Genomic DNA, 25,484 nt, shown 5'->3' with positions numbered 1-25,484 from the left:
AAGGGGCGTCAAAAAAAACCTCAGAGAGCAATTGCATGTACCATCCATTTTTCAACGAGGGCAGTTCTAGTATTATGAAGGAAAATGGGATAAATTTTGATATCAGAATTATTTCCTTGTAACAGAATTGATTTTTAAATGTGACAATTCTAAACATTTATTTAAAACAGGCTTTCGTGTAATAAAACTATATCATATAATCTCAAACTCAGAACAAAAAAGAGTTAAAAGTCCTTCATAGCTCTTAACATAACATCCTTAAAAAAAAAGTCAGATAGTTTATTACTGTGTTTACGGCTTTTTCATTTTACATGCTCTCACTATGTATAAACAGTTTAAGCTTCACCTCAGACTTGAAAACTACATTAACAGCCTGTAAGTGAATTTTACTAGTTAAAATTCTTATTTAAAATGTCAAAATTTACCTTTCTAAGATCAATTTTATTAAACAAGTACTTACTAGGCAGCCAACCTAGTAAACCCATCTTAAACCCATCTTTTTCTTGGCCTTCACACTGTCCAAATCCTAGATAACTGCATGAACATTTCAATCATTTCCAACTTTATGGGATTTACTTCTGGGCTTATGTCTGAAGCACCATTCACTCATGCCCTTTCTGTCCCCACACTGAATTTACTGAATTTCAGATTATGAAGAGAAGAATTTACCACTTACAGAATTTTGTTCTTGTAGTCCTCAGAAAAAGTAGCCTTAAATTAACAAAAATACATTTTCTCCTAATACTTGAGAGTATGGCTATGAAACCACTGGGTTTCAAGTAACAAATGCAAATAATACTCTTATACTTTGTTTAAAATCCTGTGAAGATATTTAGTATAGAAGGAAGAAAAAAATTATCATAGATGAAAAGAGGAAATTAATATTTGATATATATGTATAGCAAGTAATTTCTGTTCTTAATTACTAAACTGATATTGTTGCTGTGCAACAGGCATGTGAGATTATAAAACACCCTCATGTGTAATCAAAGATTACTTTCAAAGTATATATTTGTGTCCCTTTTCCTTAGAAAGAAAATACAGTGTATACTTAGAATATGCATCAGCAAAATAAAATTTGCATGTATTCCTGCAGAGCTTTCATTTTTCAACTTACGTAAAAGCTTCAAATCCATCACTAATTACTACAAAAGTTAAGCTGTTTTTCTAGGACAATATTAATGGCCCTAAATGCTAAAACTCTACCTTAGCAAAGTAAGCATTAGAGATGATGCATTCTGTTTACTACTATAATCTCCCACATTGCACTTCTTAATGTAAAGGACTTTCTTTACACTTTTTTTTTTTTCTAAACAATTCAACTTCAGAAGTTCCAGCCTGTCATATAATAAAACAAGTTTACCTTTCGGAAAATGAATGTTTCAATTGGTTTCACTACTTCTTTTTAACTTCAGCAGATGGGACAACACTACATATTGAAAGTGTGATGATTGTTTTCCATTCTTACCAAAGCACAGGCATAGGATGCTGCTGGTTTACACTCCTACTGTTATTTGGGAACTTGTGGCTCTAAACTGTCAGCAAGGAAATGCTGCATAAATATCTATCTGAACTAAAGCAGCAGATTACAATATTAAAGAGTCCAAAAGGAAACGGCTTTATACTACAATTTCCCATGAGATTACAACAAGGCCTCTATTAAAACCCCACAGTTCTAACTCCTTTTAAGCAGAGCCTTTCCATTATAAAATCCATTCCAAGTATGGAGTCAGTAAATTTGCATTTCTTCCTTTCTTAATCAGCAATACTGCCTTTTGAAAAACATACGATATTCTATAGAAGGCAAAGGCACACAATATAAAAACTAACACAATCAAGATAACACATAGAAAGTTACAATTCAATTAAAATCCTACACAGTACGTTACCTTCCGCCTCGGGCACTGAAAGGCACTACATGGATTCCCAGAGGCCCGCCGTCATTGGAGACTTCTACGAGCTTTACCATATCACTGTGAGACAATGATGAATGAGGGAATATGAACATGTACCGATAAGGAACCAAAAAATCCCACACAAACATACACAGCAAAACAAAACCATTCCAGAAATCAAGTCATGGTGATGAAAGCACTGTTGAATGCTACGTACCTGAAGATTAAACTGATGGCATGAAAGGAGATCAATCATCAAAAATACTTCAATTAATAAAACAGACAAAGCTCAAAGAAATTTTTTGTAAACTTATTTTGCTACGTAAAAATAGGTATCATCTTCATTGCATGCATGTTGTTTATTTCTTCTTTATTCTAAAGTTAAATTTCAGTTCATTTTTTGGACCATTGAGCAGAAATAACTTAAATACCACATACAGTTTTTCCTCAGAAGTCTAAAAGCTGATCATAGAACTAGCACACTTAATTTTTTTCTTAGAGAGCACTCACTTAGCCTCAACATTAGTGTTCACATAACTACCCCATAATCAAATGAGAATTATTAATTTTTTAAATAGTTAAAGTCTTCTAGATTTAAACCACATTAATTTGGTTTCTGCAATTCCATTTTCTTTTATTGGAAGATTACTGTATCTCCTTACTAGGCAAAGACTCCAAAGTAAGATTTAACCATAATATTCAAAACCAACCAGACAGCCCCCTGAAGGAACTATACATCTAGTTTTCAATTATACGTTTGCTGCAAAGAGAGAAGTGAAAGAGGAAAGTACAGGTTCAGAAAGAGCCATGCAAAAATTCTAGAAATAGATTTCTATGAAATCTACTGATGTATTTGAAACATGCCCACATCTGGAAAGGTGGAATATAGCCCATGAACCATAAAGAGTTATAACTACCCAAATGAGAAAATAATACACAAAGGCCAAACCTCTCAGTAAATCTGGAAGTGAGAGATCAGAATGCAAGCCATGATCTAAATTTGTGGCTTATGCCTCTCTCTAGTATTACATACTCTTTCCATATTTCCTGGCACTACATATATATAAACACAGATCTTTGTTTGAGAAGCTTGTTTCTCATAAGCACACAAATCAAATTTAATCTAGAAATGGAGCAAAGAGCAGGCCCAATGCCCTATGACAGCAGTAAAAGATTTTCTACTTCCTTCAATAAGATCTTGATCATATGGTGGCCCATCATGAATGCTTGCAGCACTTTATCTGGATTTGAGAATAACCAGACCACGTACTATTAGGAAGTCAACACAAATCCTGCATTACAGTTGGTTTTCTATTTCTTCCACATTAAATTTTTTAATATATTTTACCTTTGTGGTACACCTTGATTCATGTCTGATTTTTTTTTTATCTCATTTTTTTAAACAACACAAATGGAAGGTCTGTACCTCTGATGCCACTGTTTAGCTCAAGAAAGTATTGCAACAACAGGAGGGCTGGGAGACATAAGCCAAAAATGTGTTATTCTTTGGACCTAGACCAATGTTCTAAGACTGACAGTACTACAGAATTTGGTAATGTTCCCTGTCCCAGTTTTTGTGAGGGCTAACTTCGTTTCACTCTCACTGAACAATAAGGCTATGTTTTCATTAACTAATGTGCAAAGCAGCTCACAGGAATGAAACAAGGCCTTTCACCTCCAAAAGATACTCTAAGTGCATCTTTTGCTATTGGCGTATGTTTATGGCTCCCTATGATCACCTTTTTTCTGACTTTCCTATTAGCTTAAAAGAAAATTGAGGGCTGAGGAAAAGAACAAGTGAAAATCAGTGTGATTCATCTGGAACTGTAATAAGTAGAAAAACTCAGCTTTAACAAAAAGTGAAAGTCAGTTTTCAAACTCAGCCTACACTGTTTAACTTGTTCTACTGCTTGAGTTAGCAAACTTTCTTTTTTTTACAAGAAAAATAAGTTCAAGACACTTATTTTTCTCATACTTTTTCTTTTAAAAAAATCCACCCCAAATGTTAATGTTATACTCTGAAAAACAGAAGACAAAAGGAAATTATGCCTTCCTGAGAGACTGTTTCAATTTTGCTTCCTGATTTTCTCAGAAGTTTAGGCCAACTACTTCAAAGATAGAAAGGAGTATGATAACAAACCAGAAAAGAATTAAGTAGCACATGATGAAAAGCCAGTAAGTTACTTAAAAGCAACACCAAGAAGCATTAAGTTTGACAGAAGTTCTGCAAACCCTATTTAGCAAAACAGCATTTGGAATTAGCAATGTAACAGATTCTGTAAATGGAAGGGAGTAAAGCTCAGCATGTATTGCCTAATAATTGTCACCATGATCTTTAACTTCTAAATAGTCTGCACCTAATTCATAATGTAATTCAGAAATAATAAGAGCAGAAGAATTATTTTTCAGATATAAATGCAATCAATTTGAATAGTTTAACTTATGGGTAGAAGGGATAATTTGTCATTAATTCCATAGCAAGGTAAGGATCAGCTCTTTCCAGTGAGATGCAAAAGGTCAAGCGTGCTGTATTTTGTGGGGAAATAAAATATCCCTTACTGATTTGTTTTAGAATGAGGAGGAGCTTCCCAGTCCTAAACAGCATTAGTTTTGGTACATGCACAGCCTATGAGGGTTTTGACCAAACAACTTATGTGACACCCAAGCACACAGAATCATAGAATGGTTTGGGTTGAAAGGACCTTAAGATCATCCAGTTCCTACCCCCCTGCCATGGCCAGGGACACCTCACACTAAACCATGTCGCACAAGGCTCTGTCCAGCCGGGCCTTGAACACTGCCAGGGATGGAGCATTTACCACTTTTTTGCCAACCTGTTGCAGTGTCTCACCACCCTCACAGTAAAGAACTTCTTACTTCATCTAACCTGAACTTCCTCTGTCTAAGTTTAAATCCGTTACCTCTTGTCCTATTACTACAGTCCCTGATGAAAGGTCCCTCTCTGGCATTCTTGTAGGCCTCCTTCAGACACTGGAAGGCTGCTATGAGGTTTCCATTCGGCCTTCTCTCATCCAGACTGAACAGCTCCAATTTTCTCAGCTTGTCTTCATATGGGAGGTGCTCCAGTCCCCTGATCGTCCTCATGGCCCTCCTCTGGACTTGTTCCAACAGTTCCATGTCCTTTTTGTGTTGAGGACACCAGAACTGCACACAATACTCCAAGTGGGGTCTCATGAGAGCAGAGTAGAGGGGCAGGAACACCTCCCTCGATCTGCTGGCCCCATCTTCCCAGTAGACTGTGAACTGCTGACAGGAATTAAGTTTTTCCACTTTGAAAATCGTATTTGTTGACCTACAAGTGCTAGCACTGACCCTATTCTTTCAGTCAAGTTTTCAGAGTTTCATCAAACAAGCATCTTCTTCAAGGGAGAAAATCTACTATAGCATCAGCACTTATAAATGTCAAGTTTCCAATGCTCACCTTTAACACAGGCTTTTTCTAAACTGTTTAAAATCTGCTTTAAAAAGGTCCATGAAGGAAATTGTTTAAAATCAAAATGACATATGACCTAAAAAAGACTGCTCTTAAGAACATTATTCTGAGTTATTTACTAGTATATGTTCAATCTCAGACTCATTGTTAAAACAATGTGTTCTGCCAGTAACTTACTCCAGGGAAAAACTGGTAGCGTTCTCCAACCCAGTGTCTGCATGTCCAACAGGCTCAACTCTGCTGTTGTCCTCTTCCGTTTGATCTTCATCCTAGATATTAAAAAAAAAGAGGGGAAAAAAAAAGGCAAAGAAAAAATAAAATAAACCTAGGTTTAATAGGTTAACTCATTTCAAGAATACCACTTTACCATTTTCATATTACTGGATTAATCACATGTGCAGTGAAAATGTGTGCTTCTGCAATGACAAAAATATTTTCTGTTGCTGTCTGAAACTTGTTTTTTGTCACTTCATGAATTTTTGTAATTGTATTAATAGTTTAGCCAGTTTTAGACAATAATTTTACTACAACAACACTACAGAGGATCTCACAGCCAGCACTGTTTTAAAAGGTAGACCAATAAAAGCACCAAATCAGCTAACAATCAGCAAATGCCTTCCGAGCTCTCTCTGGGCAGGTTACTGGGGACTCAACCAAACACACAAGGCAACTCCCTGGGAGTCATTTGCAAAGAATAAAAAATGCAGCTTGTATTACTCTATAAAATGCCAAGACCTTTTTTAAACATTTTATCACAGGAGTTTATTAATAGCATGCTAGAAAAACTGACGTCAAAGAGTTACGTGGGGCTGTAATACTAATAAACAGATTTTATTTTTAATTTGACTTTCCAAAAAATACACACATTATTCACCAAATGCATAATTTTACTGTCAAAATTGTAATGCTGTACTTTCAAATTTAGATCAAGGTAATTTAAGGACTAAAAGTAAGAAGATCTAAAACTATTCTTATACCTGCGTTACTCATTAGAAGCTTATGCTTTTAATTATCCATGTGACCAAACAGAAAGTATTACCAGGTGTGAACAGTAGGTTTCAAACATGAACTTAGATTCTAGAGCCAGAGCCATCAGAACATTAAAATAAGTAACAGATTATGAGTTTAGCACACAGACTCAGAAAACATATTAAATTATTGAAGAGGTATTAAAGGCAGGTAGAGGCAGTTGGTAACGTCCAATTGACGTTTCCACTAAGAATCTGCAAAAGCAGGAGGCTGGGTGCATCAAGGTTCCATGGTCTGTAGATATGCCTCATGCATCCTGGGTAGCAGCATGCTGCGTGAAGCCAAGCCACTTGAAGATTGATGATCCTGTGTTTTAAGAGGCTTTAATGCACACTTCTTTGTCATCTACCTCTGTTAAGCACTAGGCAAACAGTACATTTCAAAGGTTAACCAGCATCTTGAACCCGCCTAAACTGCATTATGAACGTAAACAAGAACTCAAAATATTTTCCATATAGTAAAAGTTGCTTGTAAGCTAAACACAAAAGAAAAATATAATTCAGCAATATCAGCTTGTGTTTATATTTCTATATTTACCAATTTCAGCTGAAGTTTTACCAGTACACAGTTTAAAAATAAATATTCAAATCACCATGATAATTCTAAAGTTACATGCAATAAGGTATATATATGAAAATCAGGACATCTAGAGTTGCTTCACATAAGAAGAAATGTTCCACCTTTTTTCCTACATCTTGTAGACTGTTGTTGCCATGAGTTTCTTGTTTTGAACTTAGGGACCCTGGTGATTGTAGAAAACTACATATTTATATTGCACTGAAGTTATTATCTGCAAGTCTAAAACCAGAGGTCCTGATAAAACAAAATTTGGAATCTCAGCTATGATAAAAGGTCATCACAAATGAATGTGACTTTGTTAATACAATGTTTTTGGCAATTTTCCATGTGTGCTTTTTTCAAGCAAATATACAATAAGTATTACATATGTAAGAAGAGACTGAAATAATAACAATCCTTCCTACTAGTAGATATGACTCTGCTAACAAATAAATGTCTTCCTTTATGCTGTGTCATTTTAGCAGACATATAAAATGTAAGCACCATTCATCCAGTACCATTTGGGTCCTACACTTCACCATCTTTCATCCCAAGTTTTCCCCTTGATTAGTTTAAAGTAAGTCTGTAAACAACACTCCCCTTCCTGCAAGTTCCTTTGTACTTGCTCTTGATAAAACCCACTTTCAGTGCCTCCCTGAGATATAGTCCACTGTGCAAGACTCAAGCTAATTCCTTGTGCAAATTCTTCTTTCTGCCACTTCCCAGCCTTGACAGTACCTTTGCTTTCATTTCCAGAGCCTCCAAATGTCAGCTCACACTTAAGCCTCCACACTTGTTGCACATCCCACTTGCTTTCTTTCTGTCCTACCCAGTAGTCCACAGGTTTTTCTACCAAGGGAAGGAGCATCCTCCTGCCTGACCCTGAGTACATTCAAGATGAAGCCAAAGCCAACCTACCTTTCTCCTGTCTATACTGTATCTTTTAATATTAGGATTTAACACATTAGAAACTGAAAATCCAAAGCTATGTAAAACAGATGCTATCTGGCACCATCACATCTACATCTTGTGCCTTTCGTACTGAGAATTATAAACACAGCAAGTTTTGGAACCCGACTCACTGTCAGTTATCCAAGCAATTAAGAAACAACGCCTCTGTCTGGCTTTTCCCGGACAGCAGACAGATCTGTATCAAAAACATGCATTTGCCTGTAAATAGGTGCTTAGAGGGGGAATCACAACCATAACGAAAGCCCTACTGCCATAATCAACAGATATATGATGTACCCTTTTAAAAATCTTTAATATTACAGTAATCAGGCTCTCTTTTCTTCTCCAAATAACACAGATTTTGATTTACATTGAAGTGAATGGAGAGAAAAATTGGACACCTGCAGAGGGATTTGACTTAAGATTCTGATTTACTAAGAAAAGTAACTAGCTGTGAAAATCTCTGCATCAAGCAATTATTTCTTTATTTGGAAAGTAGTTTTCTTCTGAAAGGCAAATTCCACCTGGATGGGCTATAATGAAGTAAAATGAAGAAAAGGACATTTAGAAGAGCAAGAAAGTTTCTGAGAACCCAAATGTGCATTACTGCAGATATTCCTCAGAAAAAAATAACATGAGCAAAATCCCAAATTTGTAAAGACCAATCCCTGCTATATCAAAAGATACAGCTTTTAATGTACAGCCACTAAAGACAGAATGTTTTTTGTTTCCAAAACTGAAATAAATAAAAGATAATTTCATTTTTACAGCCGAGAGGACAATTTAAAGCACCTCTTCCAATGTACTTCTACATATACTGGTGTATTCAGTGTAAAATTCCCCCGGTTCCCTTTTGATGAGATGGTTCAGCCAGGGCTTCACACCCATATCACCAGACAGGATGTAACTGTCCATAAGGCATCCATGCTGTCTGTAATGTATATAGGTAACTAATGCGGAGATTAAATGATATAATGACACTCTGAGCTATGGCATCAAACAGAATGGAGACTTCTTGAAATGTGTTTTAGTTCAAGAGAGCTGGGGATTTCAAAGAGCTATTCATACTTTTAAATGGATCTGCACAAGATTCCTGTGTCTTTTAAGAGAGAAGTTTGTGCACAGGTACACAGTAGCATTTCCTTAGATTATTTCTGAGTAAAGACTGCCTTATGTCACTTCCAAAGCTCAAAAACAGCCATGCCTTCCCTATCTTACTGGGCATTTTTTCTTTCATTACCAAAATATCGGTTCCTGCCTCTGATTAATCCACAATTACTACCAGTCACTACTTCATCTTCAAAGAAGCGCTTTCCCACTCATCTCTGCAGTTCAATACGTTTCTAATGAACTCCCCAAAAACATAAGCAGAACTTCTTCACATTCCCTTATCTTTTAATGATTATCTACAGGAAATTCAGTAGCAGCCAGGGAGTCTGAATAAATTTAGTGCACCTACAGGTTTCATTTTTGCAGTATTTGTTTCTAGGTGCCTGGTCTGAGAAGGTGCTGATTACAATCTACTTCCACCAGATACAATGGGAAATGGATTCTGAAGGCATGTAAGGGTTATGTATAAATCTGTCTTCTCTGAACACTTAATCCCGTCTCTCAAATTCAATAGCAAGATCTCTATTCTATCAATCACTGAAAAAAAAATGGGAGTAAAGGTGTTTGCTTTGGGTGGGTTTTTTTCAACTCAATTTATATTCATAAGGATATAATAATTGTTCCATTATTGTTCAGAAAGTGACTGATTGTATATTTTAGTGATAGTGGTTACATGAAACAGAGTAAATCTTCTTTCAGATGACTTCAATGCTCCAAGGCAAGATCTGCTACACTGACCAACACACGAGAAAAAATCTGACTGGTCACTTATTGTGTAAATAGAAAATATGTCCACTGAGTAAATCCAAATTAACATTAAAGAAAAGGAGGTTATAAGTAGAGTTCATCATAATACAGGAGGGCATGGACCTGTACTAATGTTTCACCAATGACCTCCCTTCTGCACATTCTCCTCGTTCACTTCTGCAACCCACAATGTTAAATTTATTCCTCTTTTGTCTCTACCTGCACCTCTGACAGCAACTACAGCTTCCTCTCTGAAACCTCCACCTTCCTGCCCTGACTTTGCTGTTAACTCACACTCAATTTAGAGAGCTTAATCCTCCACTTTATCTGAGAGCCAGGAAGGGGATTATGGAAAGCCAGGACATTCAGGGCACTGGTGCTCAGCATTCGCACCCAACCCCATCCCATAGCAGGCACAAGCTTGCATCACAGCCGGCTCAGCTGCACCATGAAGCCCTCACCTGGGAAAGCATGCTCATCCACTCTGAGATCTAACATATTTAGTAAAAAACAGAAAGTCTGGGAAATCTAGCTGTTAACTGTAGTACATCTGTTTGCACTGTACAAAAAAAAACCTAATATTTTTCTGACTTGTAAAGTTGTTAACTGATCCAGCCCCAGCAGAAAGACAGGCTGACACGGGTGCCTAACAGCTATACAAAGGAACCATCTTTTTAAACAATTAAACCTCCTTTATATATTTACTAGTCTGCAAGGTAACTACAGCAAAGTATTTTCACACGAGGTGGACGCTCTCATTACACAACAGCATTTTTAATAACATTAGTAACAGAAAGCAGGGTCTTGAAATACCAAGCAATTGCAACCATGGTGGTAAACAGGAAGAGCTACCAGTGTGAGCAATGTACGATAAGTAAGTATACCAGGCATACACCCCTCTGAAAATCAAAGCCTGTCAATACATAGCCACTGTGTTCAGGAAGAATTCAAGTTCGTTTGTTTTCTAGCATTTAATTTTACCATGAGTGAAATCATTGTAAATACCAAACAGAAGGAATAGCATATAAAGCCCAACAGGTACTTTAGATTCTACTGTAGAGAAGGACACATCAGCAATAACAACAAGCTCTGGAAAAAAATGCACATCAGTATTTTTTTTCCCCAGCTGGGATACAACAACAATAATGCTTATGTTATTAAAATCTGCCCTTCCCTTCATCTTTCCCCTTTTATTCTCTTGAACTTCACTGTAATGATTATAGAAAAAAGAGACCGTATATGCTATTAGTCTCCTGGCAGCCTTGTTTATAAATGTCTGCTTGGTCCTTGCAATATAAAGTAGGTTCTCTTTCTGTATGATCAGACTTGATAGGAAACAACTCCTAAGGGACCTATTTTCCTGTGTCTTAACTAGCACAAATATACCAGCATCCATCAGGCTTTTGTGTTAATGTTCTCACTTCTTGATTAACTGGCCAAATCTCCAGAGAATGGCAATTTTCAATCAAATCTGAAGAGCAGTTGGAAAGATCACATGGGGAAAAAAACAAAAGTTATTGAATAAAAAAAGATAGGGTTTCTCCCTCTTGAACACATATATATGCACAAATATTTAGATTAAGAGCTTTGTGTAATTCTCATCAGTCCTGTCTATACTAGGTGCACTGCTATTATCAGCAACCCAGGCAGAGAGAGTAGAAAAAAAAAACCCTTACATTAAATCATCATCCATTTACATAAAAAAAGAAAAACCCGCAAAAATTATTAAATTTTATATATATATATATGAGTTAATATTCTCCGTATGTGTCAGTCACCCCTATGCTATTCATTTCCTTGTGCAGGATGGTCATCCCACAATTGAAAATGGCAATATTTATATAGTTCCTATATGCCTCAGTACTCTAAAATGAAATTTGCCTTGCTCAGTCAAATCAGTGAATAGATAGCATATAGACACAGTGAAGCGCAGAATGGAAGGGATTTCCCAGGTCTCTGATGAATATCAAATTCATCCCCTGCTATCACAGGCAATCATTTCTTATTTCCCATTTAATAAACTGATCAAACTGAGCCTTAAATCTGGCTGGCTTCATGATGGCACTATTTCTGTTGTGAAGCATCTTGACAGGAAATGTTTTTACAGATTTAAAGAGAGATATATTTGATTTCCTATTCTCCGAAAAGCAGAAAACCAGATAGCAAAGGAATACAATTTGATACAACTTTCCTTTGACAAACCTATGCAACACCTCATTCAGTTTTGACTAACTACCACAGACTCTTCTCCAAACATATTAAAAGCCTTGTAATACTAATAAAAGCTGAGCAAGCCCTACAGTTCTCAATTATTTTGTAGCATGTAATAGTTTAGAGGGTTACTGAAGTACTTAATCTTTAGGAGCTCAACAACCTGTGCTATGTCACTGAAATCACACACGTATATTCTGCAACAATTCGGTGGTGCACACCTCTATCACACAGCTAGCCAGGCTAACTGCAGGAGCCCAACACAAATACTGCTCATCCATTTAACAAAGATTCCACTGAAACAACTGTTTACTAGATGATGGTGCAGTTAATTCTTTTTTATAGTAGGCACTGCAGACAGCACTGAGAAGTACATGAGCTTTTTAAAGAGTTTTAGAGGGTTAGACAAAAGCTTTTCCTGCTAGTGGATTTAACTGGAGACATTTTGCTGGTTCTGCTTCTTTAGTAAAGAAAATCTCAGACATGACCTTATAGTGGTAGCTTGCCAACAAACAGCATGAAATGCTTTAAAACTCAAAGGGTTTTTTGTTGTTGATCGAAAATGCTTGTTAATTAATGTAGCCAAATGGTGTTTCAGCAAAGAAAGAATGGGGGGGGGGGGGGGGAAGGAAAAATATAAAAGAAATGCAAATACTTTAGCAACTCAGCAACCTCCCAAACAAGGGAAATGACATAAAATGGGATCTGATAGAGGTATAAAACCGTTGTAATGTCTAAAGCAGCACTGATTCTCAAGCATTTCACAATGCCTAATCATATGTCATAGACTCTATTCACTGAGTGAAAATGAAAACATTTGTTTACCCCAAGCTGAGGACACCCCACTTCAGACCATTCCAGCAGCTTCCCCAGGACTACTGACAGCCCAAGGTGGAGGCAGAGGGAGGAGGTGTGCTACAAACTGATAGCTACCATAACAAATCTATACATCAAGGTTCCTCTACAGATGGCAAATATCAAATGGGTAACAAAAATAAGTAGCTCTTCCTACCAGATCATATTTAAGGGACATTTTAAAGAAGACCGAAACATCACTGTAGCACAACAACTATTTCATGGCCAGCCATTTTGCAACAGCTCTAAATCTACAAGTAGTATGTATCACCATAATACTCATAGTACAGTAGAAAATATTATAGTGATCATAATTACTATACTAAATTTAGTCCCCTACATTTCTGTTCATTGACATAGGGATAAATTGTTGCCAAATTGAACCTGATTACTCTTCAATGATCCATTTCTTATATGAAAGAGACTTAAGAGGAAGACAACATTGGGTCTTTTCTTAATTGCTACACTGACTTACTATATAACAGTAGCAAAAATCACTTAAAAATGCATTTATCTGTTACTATGTTGAGGCTAATACTCCATGTCTGCAAAGACAAATAAAGATAAGACACTTGGATGCAACACTTTGAAAAGCAGTAATATTTAAATGTATCTTAATTGTCTCAGCAGCAGCTCAGGAAGATGAGCCATAAATGTCCATTCTTGCTCTAAGATATTAGATGAGCTTTGCCTCTTTCTTATCACCTATAATGCTTGCAGTCCATAACCAATTTTTTAAACATTTTATTAGATGCAAAGTATCTGAAGTATTCCAAAACTCAAGATATTCAATCACATGATGAATTTGTAAGACAGTTCACTGACAGAGCGACCTATTAGCAAAACCAGTCACATCCAACAGGAACAGCCAGAGGAGGTTTGGTATTACTGGACAGGGCACGCCAGCACTAAGAGTGCCGTTTGTTTAGTCCATGAAAATGAGTTTTTAAAAAGCAATGTAATATAGGAAGTCAACGAAAAGATTAGGTATAACATGAAAGTACTAATCTCTCAGGTGCTAAATATTTTAAATATGTAAAGCACGGACTGCCACACTTTCAGTATTAACCAAATCATCTCAAGAGCTTTCTGAAGATCTAATCAATAACAACTTACAGATGTTTCATTGCGGTACAAAGAGCAGTACTTACCTTATAGACTTATGTACAACTATATCAAATCACCTCAAATTGATTGTAGCCTTAAAAATAATACTGGTTCATTTTGTATAACTGACTAGTTACAGTTTTTATTCTGCTTTCTGTTTTTCCTCAGGATCCAAAACATATCTGTTTCACAGGCAAAAATCTAAGCCTTTTATTTGTTTTACATAAGGCTTATCTGCAGACTATTCCCATGTTCAAATCTCTGATATTCTAAACTTTTGTCATGTGATTCACAGTCTGACACATAGACCATCAGGATCTGCCAATCTAAAACAAGTACTAGGGTTCATATTAAATACAGATTCAAAGTCATGCTTTGATGTCCGAGTCATGGGAAATATTTTTAATGGAAACAATTATCAGCTTTATTTGAAATGTGGCTACAAATTTAGGTCAATGTATAATTAAATTCTCATGCAAAGTTTAGCCCAAAGTCCAGGTCTGGTTTTGTGCAGGGTCTTTTATCCCCCCTTGAATAATGCAGGAATTACCTCGATCACAGAAACATCCCCATACGGCAAGCCAACATGACTGTGGCACTTGCCACATAACAAACAAAATTCTGGTGAATGACTTCATATACCATTTATTTTCCCTTTCACAGCGCTAACTGATACATACATATGCACCTTCGTACCACCACCCCCCCTTGTTAACTCATATCATACCTATTTATAAAGAAAAAATTGCCCCTGCACTCATAGAAGATACTTTATTTGAATTATTTTGCAACAGGAGTGATTTTTTACAAAATGAAATCTAATTTTCTTCAAGAACTTAAGTTCTTCCTACCCCACAATTCAAGGTTATACAGATTTGGGATTTCAGTACCAGCAAAGACCAAAAAACTAACATTCATTTTATATGGAGAAGTTAATGTATATGGATGGGAAAAAAAAAATCCCACAATATACTTTAACATGGAGTGTTACTATGACATTCAGGAAATAAATATGTATGCTTCTAAATACACATATTTATTTAGAAGGCCATAACACCAAAGACATTATTTTGTTCATAAGAAAAAAATAAATTACATGGTGGTGGTACAACTACACTTTGTTTTCTTCTGCTGAGTAGTCTAAAGTAGGTCAAGTTAGGCATATCCATTAGTTCTCCTATAAATAGCTCCACACTGAGTTCACCTGCTTGTAACTAATGTAGAGGAAAAGAATTTTAAATACCTTTTCCTTTAATCAGACAAGTTAGCTTATTCTGTATGTAGATATTAAGAAAAGAGAAGTCATTAAGTCCTGTGTGATTTTTAAAAGACGAAGAAATGACAATGGATACAGGAAATTGGGACACACTCTTTACCTGCAGAAAACTAAACATACATGCCTCCACCTATAAGTTTAGAGATCTGACAGACTTCTGCAAAAATGTATTCTAGAAGAGTCATATAGTTTTCCTTTGATATGGTGACAAAGGAAAGAGAAAATTCTGCATAAATCACTTCACATTTTCCTGTAATGTTCCTGGAATATATTATTATTATTCACCTCACCTTTTCAAAGACCATGATTTTCATCCTTCTGATGATTTTTTTCTGTCTTATTTTTTTTTTTTTTTTAGATACAAAAAGCATTTCTTATTTAGCAACTTGAATTTGTCATTAGGCAATTTTCCAACAGGTCTCATAGCTCTTTTATCCTTATTCATTTCTTTTTTTCTTTTTTAATCTGAAATAGTCCCTTGTTGCTTGATTTGCAGATCTGTATCAGCGTGTGAGGATTTCACTAGCTTCAGCCAAGTACAGAACAGTTCGATCCCCTGGAGCACTGAACATAAGAGTCAATTTAGAAGCAAGCTAAAAGTATAGCAGTCTGTTCTCCATCATACAAAACATCATTTTACTTTACACAGGCATCTTAATAACAAAATTTGATTCTGGATATTTTTCTCGGCATGGCTCAGGACTGCATAGAAATGACATTAGAAAGCTTACTGAAGACTTGGCTTCTTAAAATTTAATTAAAATATCTGTTTCCAATAAGGTAGAAGTCCATACGTTGGTGGGAGTTTAAAGCTAGCACATATTTAACTTTGAATTTCAATTCATTTAGAAAATATGACTTTCAAAGTTTTTGGGTTTGTGTTACTAAAAAAATCACCCTGTCAATTTTGCCCAAAGAACTAGAAAAACACGATACAGTTTTATTGTCTTGCTTAAAGAAAAGTACATAGGTTTCCTCTCATTTAGACAGTTGTCTATCTTCAGTTCTCATTTGCTAGGATTTGCTAACATATAGCTTTTATTTATGACTTCTTTGACCGAAATTTCCACTGCTGGAAAATAAAAATACCTACGTATCTGTTTTACAGATCCTTCATGTAGCACACCATGCAGACGGACAAACACTCCTAAGATAAGGGATCCCTGACTTGCACTCCTTAAAGTTAACTCTTCCCATTTTGGCCTTCCTCCTCTAAAGGAACAAAACCAGGAAAGGTCTAGGCCCTAAGTCCCAGGGGAGGAAGATTCCAAAGGGGGCCATGGCAATGCAGGGTGCCTGGCCTTGCTGCAGGCACGAAGCGCCCAAGCCTGCTCTTGGCTTCTGTGCAGTTTAAGAGATGAGACATTACCATTTTACAGTTTCATGTCTTACTTCTCTTTTGCCAAATTGCACAGTTGCATGCCACTTTCTGCTTTCTACCTCATCCTTCAATGAGAAACACCACTAAAATTGCTTCAATTGAGTTTCCCTGTTATGCTGCAGCATTTTCTTTTTTGTTCTTTTGCACAACATGGATTTTACCTTAGGCATCAAACAAATTCACCATTTTAATAATGGAAAATACTATAGCATTTTTCATTGTTCTGTGCTCAATTTGTTTTGCTGAAGTCAACATGAGAAACAATTTCAAACTTCTTAGTAAATGCTTCATTTACAAATGCTCCATTCAAAGCGCCTACAGGGTTACAATCTGCTCTATGACAATTTTATTCATTTTTTAATCAAAAGCATTAAATCAAATTTAAAATAAATAGTGCTCAGTACTTCTGTAGTGCCCGCCAGCACAGTATGGCAAAAGCATTTCATGGACACTAATGACTTTAGTACCACTGTACCCTCAGGAAGAAGATAGATTGAAAGTTATTCTAGAAATCCTTTATTGGAGGAAACTGAGGCACAGAAAGTTTTTCCAAAATTTCTGAGGTTCATCTCCAGCTTTAGATGCTTTTTGTTTTGGGTGATCTCTCTGAAATAGACAGAGCCTTATTTTCAGAAAAATGTCAAATACTCCCATGTACTCCTGAACTGAACCAAAAGAGACAGAAACTTAAATTGGCCCTTTAAAAATAACATAGCACTAAACAAATTTCTGAAAACGTCAAAAAAGCCATCTAGACTCATGACTGCAGACAGTAAGGCATTCTACGTTTGGGCAGCAGACAGCACCATAGGCTCCTTCGGTACTGGAGGCTGGAGAAGAGGCTGGGGAAAGCATCAAATCCCTTGGAGCCGTTTGGTTCCAAGCCTGCACCAGCATGTGCACACCACTCACTGCCATGCAAAACTCTTACATGACTCATGATGAAACATAATCAACAGCCAAATTGCATCATCACCTACATCTAACTCGCTAACCTACAAAGGGTCCACCAAAGAAGACCTTTGTGTAAAATGCACGGAAGAACAAAGTGTAGGACATCACACAACTGCTAGAATCACAGCTCGAGAAGCACTCTGCAAATTAACTGTAAGTTATACAAAAAGGAAGGCATTTCAATATCTCATTTAGTGCTATCTGTTGCTCCAGAAGTACCAGCATCTCAATGGAATTAATTTTTTAGAACTTCTCAGAAACCTGATTTCCATTTGTGAGTACTTCCCTTCCTTTTTCACCCAAGTCAACGCAGTAGGGGCTGAATTCAGCACGTGATGGAGACGCAGTATTTCCAAGCAATTGTATTTCCATTGTGTTGCCCATAGTAACACCTCAGCCTCATGTTTCATTATCCTGTAAGGCCAGTGCAAACCACAGATGTGGTTTGTTGAAAGAGACAGTCCCACCTTTTCCCCTCCCCAGATAGCCATGTTCATCACTGGATCCCTCTGTCCACCTCCTCCTTTCTGCTTATTCAAGCATTTGTATCATTACACAAAAGATCAAAATTAATGTTTAATAAAAACAATTTTAATTGGTTACATTTCCCAGGCTGGTCCAGTTCAGTATAATTAACAGTCTCATAAAAGCTGAGGGAGGCACAAGGGAGGAAGCAAACAATGGCCAAGACTGCTTCTTCCAGCAGCAGAAACTACTTGAAACGTCGTCTAACACTGTGGCCTCAGGCTGCTGTTTGCAAGAATACTGCTCATCTGCAGTTTCATATACAGCTCAAGGCACTTATTTCAGCATTCAGTAACTTGAACTGCTCTATGCCCAATCTCATCCCTCTTCTGTTGCCTCCTTCAAAATCCCACCAATTTTCAACTAATCTAAATAATTGTGTCTTTTTCACTAGAGTTGCAATCTCAGCACTCTCCCTCTTTCAAAACCAGCAGGATTTCCAGGAACAAATCCCTCTTGCCCTTATATACTGCTGACCTATTTTCCATCACTTGTTTTTCTCCCCGACAGTTTCTAATCTACAGCAGAACTTCATTTGTATACTTTATGCAAATTACTCGAATTTCACCGTCTTCCTTAGAGAAGACTAAATTAAGATAGAGGCACAGCAATGTTTTTAAGTACTATTTCCTGAGTTCATTAAAAGCCAAGATGCAGAAACAGAATGAAAAAAATACACATTTTGTGGTTGAATTCCTCTTCATTCATTGCACCAAAAAAAAAAGGTGAAAGCATGGAAACATTACAGAGCACGCGCCCAAGCATTTCTCTTCATCAAAAAGTCATGGCACTTTATACATAAATGTCTATGCAAACACTATTTTAATGTTAACAACAGCATTTTGGGGAACAGTATTTGATAAGGAACCAGAACAACTTGTATAAATTAGGATTAAAAGGATGTAGACATTGTTAAATCCCACATTTAAGCATTCTGATTTTGACATAAGGCATAAGTAGCAGTGAGAACACTGGAAAGATGTCAATACTCGTCTGTCTTATTTATGAAATTCAAAACAACTTCTGAGAAAGCAGACATGAAGTATGATAATGATGTACTAAATCTGCAGGCAACACGTGGCCTCCCTATACAGAAAAGTATTTCACCTGGTTTAAACTAATTCCTGGTCTAGCCAACCTACACATAGCACAAACTGTGCAATGCCTGAAGAAGGGCAGGAGAACTGGACTTCCACTTGTATGTCACTTTGGACATGCCTGGATATTATTTCTCTTCAAGGTGAAAAAACAATGGAAGTAGATAGGATTTAAAAAAACAGTTAATCACAAGAGAAGATAAAGTGAGCAACCTGTGTATGTGAATGACAGCAGCCTTCCACATTTGCCTGGTTATGCCCATCCACATTTAGCGTGGTCACACAAGAAGGGCAGGCTGAGAGGTTACTTCTGTTGACTTGTGGCAAGTATTAAGGAGCACCTCTCAAGCTTATGAGAAAAAAAATAGATCTTCCTACTCACCACACACAGTTATTGACATCAGATGATGTGAGGTACAGATGTATGCATAAGAACCAGGAATCTAGCAGTGCACATGCTGAAGCAAATGCATATAAGCACTGGAAAGCTAGAAAATGTCTACACAGTTTAGGTCACCTAAGTATAGTATATAATAGTAATACAAGTATTAGGCGTGTCACTATCAAAATGAAGTAGTGAAGAAGAAGAGAAGATGGGTTTAGAAACCTCATTTTCCTAATTAAAAAAATGCTGAAATGCACAAACACTGAGCTGTTACATTCTAATACAGGTAAAGAAGAACAATTAATTGCAAATTCTGGATAATGAAGACCAGAACAGAACTTCCATGCGGTACAAATCCATGTAGCTGGGAGAAAGAAGGTGAAATGAGGCTAAATATCAGAAGATATTTCAGGGGTGATATATCAGATTGTGAAAGTCTCCCAAGGGAAGAAGCAGAATCCCCACTATTCAGCATGTACAAGCAGAGTGGACAGGCTACAGGGAATAACTCAATGCATAGCAAGAGGATGGTTCAGATAACCCAGTAATATAACAGGATTTAAAATGACTAGGTAATTCTATTATCATTAACTACATTCACTGTAGTACAAGCTAAAACATTGTTGCTATGGTAATCAATCCGCATGCGTCATTGCAGAAAATGACTGAGATACAAGGGGTGGAAATGAATTGAACCAGCCCTTCCTATTCTCAACTAATTCAATGTACCAGTCAGCTGGGAAGCTATCTAACATACAAAGTTTACATCTAGCTTCCCACAAACCTTTTAAAATATACAGTAAAGCACATCTATATCTGGCATTCAAATATGGGTTATCCTTAGAGTTACACAGTTCAGATTCAAGGTAGGAGCAAGGCTCCAGTTCAGAGGGAATGCTGCTGGAAACAGATGTATTGCTCTCATCACTGAACTTTGAATCCCCTTCCAATACTGCTTGAATTATCTCAGACCATCATAAACCAACACTAAGGAAAGACCAATGTATAAATGATTCTGCTTACATGCCATTAAATCTTGTGAGAATAACTTTTTTTCCACGTGGAAGGCAAAATAAAACAACAGCAGAGGTGATAATTTTCACCAGGACTTTCTAAACTATCCTATGGACAATATAATGCAGTAATGAAAGCATCCTACTTTTTGTTCTTCATTTATACACCCAACTGAAAACATACAGCTTTTTAAGATTAAAGCCACAGAAAAACAAATGATCAGCAGTCTCGTAATTACGTATTATCAGCTTTAACACAATTCCATTCCGGCATGGATGTTATTGCAGTATTGTAACGAGGTGCACATCACACAGTTCACTGGCAAATGCATGCTGGTTTGTTCACTCAGCTTTCCCCTTAGAGTAAAAAAGTATTCATCAGGAAATTGGAAAGTTAAACTCAGGCAGTCATAAAATTCTCAGATCCAGGGAAAATTTTGGAATTAAAATTTTGAAAAATTGAGTTTAAATCATTCCTGGTACCACTGAAATAGGATCTGTTTGAATATCCTCTAGTAAAACTGGAAAACCCCACTACTTTTTTTTCAATGACAACTGATATTTCAAGACACTAACACTCCCCAAAACCAAAAAGTTTCCGGCAAAACACAAGAGACCAAAAGCTCAAATCACTTGGTGAAAATCACCATTCTCTCCCAGTTTTATAACATACTCAAAAACGGTTACAGATAGTATTTAACCATATGCATATATAGCCAGAAGACAACTAAGTCTGCTCCTTGGAATTTCACTGCAAGGCTTCCTTTCAAAAAATGCTTTCTCAAGTGAACAAAGTATTTCTCTCGGTCTTTTGATATGCTACAGCATTGTTAAGAAAAATAATTCAAAGCAGCTAACACAAACAGAAAGGTTACTACAGAATGTAGAGGCCACTTATTTCAAATGGAACATGCTTTTACCTGCCAGTACTGGTATTTTAATGTAACTCTTACTTATTATGCAACACTACACAAAACAGCAGGTCCATATTTTAGTTTGAAATTCAATTATGAGCAAGCAAGTACATCAGAAGGTAAAAATAAAACTTTAAAATCTTCAGTTACAAAATATTTGAAAGAGACTAAAAGAAATACCTAGCTTGTTTTTTTTAAAAAACATTAAATTCAACCTTAAGGAATGTATTATATTTTAAGAGAGAAGCAAAATGCATGTCAACAAAAAAAAAATATCAGAGCAGCAATGGTTTTCCATATTCACAAACACATACAGAAGCAAAGTATTTGATAGATGCACTATACAGTTAACCCTCCTACATTAAAATTTCATCTACATAATGTAATTTTTTGTAAAAATACTCTCATGGATAAGCAAAGAAAAGTACTGTCAGAACATTCTTGAAATGCTAGAACATGCCTGAATTCATCAAACATTTATTCAATTGATGAAGATACATCCCTTTTATTGAAAACAGTCTGAAACATACTGTATGTATGTTTTCTTTTTATTATAATATATTTCATTAGTATTTTTCTTGGAATTTAAACAAAAATGTTCCGTTTGTGTGAGTTTCAAGTTGTTAGTGCCAAAACTTCAGCCAATGTTTCATGAGAAAATTACTGAATTATGTCTGTTTATGATTATAACACAGATTTCTCAAGAAAATTATTCCCTCTTGGGCATTAAAAACTAAATGAGTATGAGAGACTAGAATGTGTTTAATGTGACCAAGATAGCTCTTCCCACCAAGATGCTTCAATTTAATCCAAACTAATTTTTTAAAACTTAAACAAAGTCTAATAAAAATGATTTCACTTCCAAAAATTACATGCATTTACTTGAAAAGACTCGATAAAAAGATATCATTAAGAAAACCAAATTCTGAAGGCCAAGAATTTTTCTATGCAACTGTCGTAAATAAGTTGTTTTTTTTTTAATGTAAGTTCATGGATGAGTCAAAAAGAGCATGTGTGAGAAAGAGAAAGAAATCCCAGTGCAACTGAGAAATTAAACTGAAAAATTAAATCAAGGAGCCAAAAAACAAGACACACAGATGGTAAAAACTGGCAAAAATAAAACGTAAAAATCATGCTCTTAAGAACCAACAGATGCAGTGACTTTAAAATATTACTCCTTGAGGATACACAAAGACAATAATCCCAGATTGTGATTTCCGGGCCAGTCTACTGCTGCATTAGAGCCACAAAATACACCGTATTGTACAGAGAAAAAATGATGTGTCAGAGGCAGAGATATCTGCACTGCCAGTCTACTAAAATAAAAGGGAAGAAAATTAAACTACCCAACACTGTGAAATTAATGTCTTCAGAAAAAAAAAAAAAAAAAAAGGAGAGAATTAACTGTGCAAATGAGATAAGAGAGATGACTTGCAGAATCCATTTACATTTTTAAGATTTATAATACTACAGGACTGAGCATGAATTGGTTATTTGAGCATTTCTGAAACATCCCTTCTTGAAGCAATATTCAAGCTTCTCTCTCATCAGATGGAAACAAGACCGTGCTTCCCATATTATGCATTGTCAAAATTTGCCACACTGATTTCTTTGCTGGCCTCCAATTTTATTTAGGGTCTCCTTGGTTTCAATCACCACAATTACCTAAACACTATCACAGTTCAGACTACCGGTATTAAAACAGGAAAAGAAAAAAATCCAAGATTTGAAAATTAAGGAACTGGTGTGCAGTACTTGTATGCTTAAATTCAGCCTTTCCTGAAAAATCTTCTTAAAATCAGAACTTGAAATTAATAATTATTGGTAGCACTTTTAAAATGCATTACTTAAGACCAATCTTCCAGATTGTCAAATTAATTCAACTGATACTGCTGCAAATAAATTGAACAAACCCAGCATCTTATGCCATCACCATGATTTCAGGCTGGCTGTAGAAACCACAAAGACTACTGCTTTGGGGGGCTAAAACATAAAAAAATATAATGTTGTTTTCTTTTAATTTGCCTTTATCTTTCAGTATGCAGAAGTTCACACTGGGCACTTCCTCCTCTAAAACAATTACTGAAATTACAGTATTAAGTACAGAAACATATTGTAATGAAAAGCTTTGTCTTTTGCAGAGGCCCAAAACTCAGATGGTTCAGAAAGGTATCCCTTCTCACCAGGACACCCATTACCTTCCAGCTAGCACCAGCCAGCAGAGCTTCATCAGCTGCCTTTTACCCTGATGGAACAGCCCAGGAGTTGGCTTCAAAATGACTCCCACCACTACAAACAGAATCCCAGCTGGATACTGCAGACACAAGCACTGCTCTAAATTCACTCAAGGTTACTGAGGTTTGGCTTTAGAGTAAGACAAGTCAAAGCACGCCCGACAGCATTGTGCTCAAACCCTTAGGGTCTGGCACAGGAGGGCACCACTTCTCTTCAACTGTGACTCCTTTTACATCTACATGCACAAAGTGTACCAAACACAAGTATCAGTAAAATGAGAAAAAGTAATCAGGGAACTGCATTACAGTGTTGTAGAGTATGGGTTCACATGGACTTAGAAATACTAATTTGTTTTGGTTTTGGGGGTCTTTCCTACATATTTCCCAGCATACATCCCAGTATTTTCTTCTGTCTCGTGACACACCAGTATGGAGCTAAAGTGCCTCCTACCAATCTTCAGCTTTACAGTGAGACTGCCATTTGCTAATTTAGGGAAAAAAAATCAGAGTCCTTGAACTCTATTAATTTCACCTATCCAGAATGCTGAAATACACACTATCCTACTGAAGTATAATGTTGTAAGATGCTGCTTCTGCACAAAGACCAATTTTACTGACCTTCAAATCTCCACCAGAATCCATCATTTCTGATGAGAGAATGAGTTAAAAGAGTCGTCATGAAGAGAAAGCTATTAATAGTGACAAAGTGTAACTACAAGAAAGAAATACTGATGGGCTTGCTTTATGAAATATGTGCTTTGTTGTAACAATTATTGCCTACAACATCAAGATAAATAAAAATGGTATGATGAAATACTCAATGTGACTTTCAATAATTTTAAATAGAGATGTTCACAGATATGACCGCTTTCTTTTAGGGCATTCAATTTAGTCTCTGCTTTGGATAAATGGGTTGAAATTATAAGCAATCATTAATTCCTTCATATTAGGAAAGTAAAGATTTGTGAAGACAAATGAGGGTATCCAAAAGGAAAAGGAAATTAAGTTTTGATACAAAGTGATTGAACACTGTCTTCCTGCCTCGTATTCCAAAGTAATACTAAGAGGACCAGAGGTTTTGCTCATACTGGATATCTCACTCCTTGGGTGTTTATTCCACAGTCTGTAAAAATGTTTGCAATATACAGCCTAAAGAATAATTTTACACACACGCACACATATTTTGGAAATAGTTGTGTATGTGTGCTGCTCTTAACATTAATTTTTAAACTGTGAAAACAATATTTTAAATGGCAAATGTGTTAAAAAAATAATAGCCAACTGATTTTGCTCAATTCATAAATAGTTATCTCTGGGCTGGAAAAAGCAGCATAAAAATTACAATCCAAATGAAGTTTAAGTAATCACATGCAGCTGGCATAAAAAAGAGTGATATCTTAATATGGAAACTGGGCAACAATTTTTATTCTTAAAATATCACATAAAAGAGATCAAAACTTGAAAGTGGTATTTATTCCAAAATTAAGATCTTTACAGCAGTATATTACAGAAAATCTTTAGTTCATTAATATTTGTAGTGCCATTTGGTTCACGTGTTTCCAATCGACTGCTTCTTCATGGAAATACTAGTTGTGCCATAGTTGTTTCACTTGTGTATCCCCAAGTATGGAACATCCCTCAAACACAGTAACTGCATCAGTTACAAATCATTTTTCTTTCTTTACTACAGGAATTCAGCATAAACCCTTATTTATGCCACAAGGCAGTTGGCAGTTGTTGGGTCTTCTGAAAACACTTTTAATTATTTATTAAATCAGATCAAATAAA

General features: G+C 36.1%; 1 protein-coding gene across 14 annotated transcripts in view; it reads right to left on the bottom strand.

Moving 5' to 3' along the window:
* The window catches only part of PARD3 (par-3 family cell polarity regulator), a 451,464-nt gene that overhangs the window by 219,435 nt on the left and 206,545 nt on the right, over positions 1–25,484 (bottom strand). For 12 of the 14 annotated variants that reach the window (XM_061468050.1, XM_061468055.1, XM_061468051.1 and 9 more), the window contains 2 exons: positions 5,527–5,618; positions 1,890–1,973 (listed from right to left, as the gene is read on the bottom strand). In XM_061468050.1, the coding sequence (XP_061324034.1) occupies positions 1,890–1,973; positions 5,527–5,618 (176 nt within the window). The remainder of the gene's footprint in view (positions 1–1,889; positions 1,974–5,526; positions 5,619–25,484) is intronic. The other 2 variants (XM_061468054.1, XM_061468059.1) reach the window with 1 other exon arrangement.

Source organism: Pezoporus flaviventris, unplaced genomic scaffold (assembly GCF_033815535.1).
Source record: "Pezoporus flaviventris isolate CSIRO_AGI_PZ_B2104156 unplaced genomic scaffold, CSIRO_AGI_Pfla_v1 ptg000047l, whole genome shotgun sequence".
NCBI lineage: Eukaryota > Metazoa > Chordata > Aves > Psittaciformes > Psittacidae > Pezoporus > Pezoporus flaviventris.
The sequence above is the reverse complement of the archived record's forward strand: the minus strand, read 5'-3'. Positions and strand labels throughout refer to the sequence as shown.